A 3,551-nucleotide genomic window follows, 5' to 3' on the forward strand; every position below is an offset into this window, starting at 1 on the left:
ACGCCAACCATACAGGTCCAGGAATAGTCCTCTCTCCCCCCTCTCAGCTTCATCTCCCCGCTATATTTTTGTTGATCTCACGCCGAATGTGCTTCCCCCCTTGGAGAGCTACGGCCAATGGGGCGAGTAGGCGTTACCGGCCCAGTTGAGAGCACTGAGCCGACCGATTCTCCAGCGCATGTTTTTCGCTGGACCGGCACAACGAAACAGAGAACAAAATACCAAAAGCAAGAAAACACAAAACAAAAACACCAACAATAACAAAATACATAACAAAACAAAGGGACCCCTTCCACATAGAAATTAAGCAATAATGAACGTGCTCTACGATGGTGGCAAAAAGAGCGGAGCCATTGACGAGAGTCGTGAAAACACCAGGAACACAAAAAAAAAAAACAAAGACACCTTGGTATCGCGGAAATGCCCCATCGTGACGCCAAGGTCTTTTACTGAGTTCATTACTTAGGAAGCTAAATTTTCACAACTGCAACACCGAATCCGGCTTTCTTCGGGATGCACCGCGATACGGTCGCTACTTATTGGGGTGGCGCAGTTGGGCACCGCACACATAAGGCGGCGTTTTGCAATGGGCAAAGTGCCTGAACGGAGGGCCTTCAGGAAAAATGCACGCTACCAATCAATAAGTTTCACGGTCGAGTACCCGGTTTCTCGGACTGGGGAATCCAATGCCATACGCTATAGTTCTCCCGGGAACTGCGTGATGTTCCGGATAGAACGCGACCTGGCCTTCCAGGGGCCAAGCGGAGGGCCCAACCGGAGACCGCCCCTCTGGGACACCGTGCTGCTGGTGTCGCCCAAGCCCGTGGATTGAAAGATCCCCACGATCAGGGGGTTTTAGTGGGTATGGGCGGGTTTCTCCACCGCCGAGTCTCACATAACCCGCCCCAGCGCGGCGGATATGCGCACACTCATTTTCTCCTTTCCCCATTTGGGCAGCGACAGCAGGCCGTAAAACTGCACGAGGAAGAAGAAGCAAAAAAAAAATCCGCTGGCCGGGGCCTTTCGCAATGGCACTGGCGCATTGAGCAAGATTGTTCTGTACCCAATGCTGCCCTTTTGGCGCTTAGCACTGGGTGTTCCTCCCCAAAGGCTCGTGGAAATCCTGGGTTGCACGGCACTCTGAAGGAGGCCATTGGGTGGCGCAGGGCTTCTGAGACAAACGCCTTGTTCGGTTCCATGTTTGCCGCTGGTGTGCTGTTCCCCATGGTTAGTAAAACATAAATGTGACACTGCAAATTCGGGGGCGCGGAATGGCGCATCTAAAATAAAAATGCTGTGGGTCCATTTTGCGGCGCGAAAGCCGCAGGTGTCCGCGCAGTTGTCTGCTGCCCCGCCTCGTCATAGGAACGCCGCGGTGCTTGACATGTGTATAAACTTATCTCTGGGACTTTTCTTCGAAACTTGCCTAATTTGCCACGGGGTACGGTTAAAGCTACGAGCGGATCAAAGACATATTGTTTTGCTATCGCCGTAACGCCGTTAAATGCTAGACCTTTTCCATTGCAAGCTGTTTAGAATGCGTATTGGAGCGTGTTTGTTTGATGTTCCCCTGGGGCACGGAAGTTAATGAACTCGTGGCTTCCAACGGTTTTATATACTGGACAAAAATGCCCACAAACCACCACAACGCCAAACAGGCCACGGCCTCTGGCTCCAGGATTCTGCGAATGCAATTTTAGACGCCCAGAACATTAAGTATTTCTGGCGGGATTGGTTATATCCGAATTGGCTTTTGTAGGGAAGCATAGACTGCACAAAGACGCATAATAATTGGAAATGTAAAATGGTACAAACTCATGGCTTGCAATTTTTTTTTCAATGATTTCCGCGTGACCCAAAAGAAAGAGTCCAGGGAAAACATCGAGGAAAAATATTAAACTACACAGAGCCCGCAAAAACGTTAACAATAGGTACAGCACGATAGAAATCGTGTAACTACATTAAATGTATATATAATATTCACCCATTTATTACCATGTGTTGCTTGCAAAAGGGCAGCTTTCCAGCCTCGACGCGCAGAGGTCATGAACCCGCAGTTATCTTTCGCTTGTTGCACCCTTTCGCAAAGCCATTATTCATGAGCATCTTTCCGCGCGACAAACCACCCGCTAGGTTGCCATCTTTGGGAAAACGCGCAAAGTGGCAAGAATACAAAAACCTTTGAAGCCCCCAATGCAAGGGCATAAGATTTTACCGACCCCTTCGAAGCAGTTTCTCGCAAAGAGTTGTTATCCACCAAAATCCACAAAATACAATGGGAAAAGGGGGGTGCAGCCAGAGAAAGGCGAAAGCACAGCGCGCGCCCCGGCCCCCATGACGAGCGGTGGGGCGCACCGCCGGCGCCCACCCACAACAAACACCCCACCAGAAGACGGCAAAAACACCGCCACCATCAAGACAGCAGCGCGCCCGCAATGGGCAAAGCTGCCGGGGGCAAAAATTAATAGGCTCTGCGCTGCGCGGGGCGCTTTTCAAAAAGGTTTCAAACAACCCCCGCGCCAAGCGAATGCTAGAGGGCCGCAGCACAGCGGGCGTTTTGGCACCCACCAAACCGCCACGCAAACCCGCGAAGCGACGCCGGCCCCCCCTTATAAGGAAACAAAAATGGCATAGCCGTAGGTTAAGAACCGCCGCGGCTCGTGGCATCCGGGGGGGCGCCGCCGTTACTGCTATGGCAATCTTGGATGGAGGGGGGTTGCTCGTAAAGGGCAAAAGGGCCAGCCGCTCAAAGAAACTTCGCCGGCGTTGTGGTTGAATCGCGTGCCTCAAAAAAAAAGGCGTAACAAAAAACCGCTGGCTCGAACCCGCCGATGGTGGCACCACAACCTTTCCCATTCTTTAGCGCAATAGTTTCACAACCGACGACTGCCACCCGGTTGCCCGAAAGACGCATGTTTCTTACCCAAACCTCAATGCGCAGAACGGGGAGGTGAAGCCCATTTCGGCAGAGTGACAGCCGGAGCTCCGGCAATCGCCGAAGTGACCAGCTGCAGAATCTCTCGGCGTGCCTTGCACCCCATGGGAAGACGCGTCAATTCCAACGGGGTGGCCATCTCACCCCGGCAACGGAACACATGTCGGACTTTTTGCGGCAAATCGATCTGAAAAAACGGCGCTTTGAGATCAAGACACGAAGCCAATTCCGAGAAAACCGAAGATAAATAGTGCTAAATGCGCTTTAAAGGAACGTCCGCCTTATTAGGGCCATCGGCGTTCTTATCCAGCGGTCGTGCAATTCTTCGCAGGCGTTTTCCCGAAGTTTTTTCCCTCCATAACAGAAAACGAAATGACCCAAGCCCTGGCAGGTTCAGAGGGCACACGGCGAAACACCCCTTCCCCGCAGCAAAAGAGCATCTACAGCGAAAATTTGGCGCCACCCCGGCCGAGAAACAACCGCCGGAACGCGTGACAACAAAAACCGTAATGCCCGAAAACGGTGCCACACAGCAGAGTCTAGACGGGAAGTGGGCCACTTCAAGCCCACGGCCGTGGCGCTGAACTGCTGAAGGTATGGCCTTCCCCCCCCCCCC

General features: G+C 52.5%; 4 protein-coding genes across 4 annotated transcripts; 2 read left to right on the forward strand and 2 right to left on the reverse strand.

The window, feature by feature from the left end:
- Positions 1 to 586: 586 nt before the first annotated feature.
- On the forward strand, positions 587 to 832 carry DQ04_13891000 (hypothetical protein; the record flags this gene model as incomplete). Its single annotated transcript, XM_009317047.1, has 1 exon — positions 587 to 832. The coding sequence occupies one exon, from the start codon at positions 587 to 589 to the stop codon at positions 830 to 832; it is 246 nt and encodes an 81-aa protein (XP_009315322.1).
- A 32-nt stretch (positions 833 to 864) lies between these two features.
- On the forward strand, positions 865 to 1,242 carry DQ04_13891010 (hypothetical protein; the record flags this gene model as incomplete). Its single annotated transcript, XM_009317048.1, has 1 exon — positions 865 to 1,242. One exon carries the CDS (start codon positions 865 to 867, stop codon positions 1,240 to 1,242), a length of 378 nt encoding a protein of 125 aa, XP_009315323.1.
- A 969-nt stretch (positions 1,243 to 2,211) lies between these two features.
- DQ04_13891020 (hypothetical protein) lies at positions 2,212 to 2,856 on the reverse strand (the record flags this gene model as incomplete). The annotated part of the gene is made up of 1 exon (XM_009317049.1): positions 2,212 to 2,856. The coding sequence occupies one exon, from the start codon at positions 2,854 to 2,856 to the stop codon at positions 2,212 to 2,214; it is 645 nt and encodes a 214-aa protein (XP_009315324.1).
- Positions 2,857 to 3,188: 332 nt separating this feature from the next.
- Positions 3,189 to 3,551, reverse strand: DQ04_13891030 (hypothetical protein; the record flags this gene model as incomplete). Its single annotated transcript, XM_009317050.1, has 1 exon — positions 3,189 to 3,551. A coding segment is annotated over one exon (363 nt), but the record flags the coding sequence as incomplete, so codon positions are not given.

This window comes from Trypanosoma grayi (genome assembly GCF_000691245.1).
Source record: "Trypanosoma grayi strain ANR4 Tgr_1389_V1, whole genome shotgun sequence".
Lineage (NCBI taxonomy): Eukaryota > Euglenozoa > Kinetoplastea > Trypanosomatida > Trypanosomatidae > Trypanosoma > Trypanosoma grayi.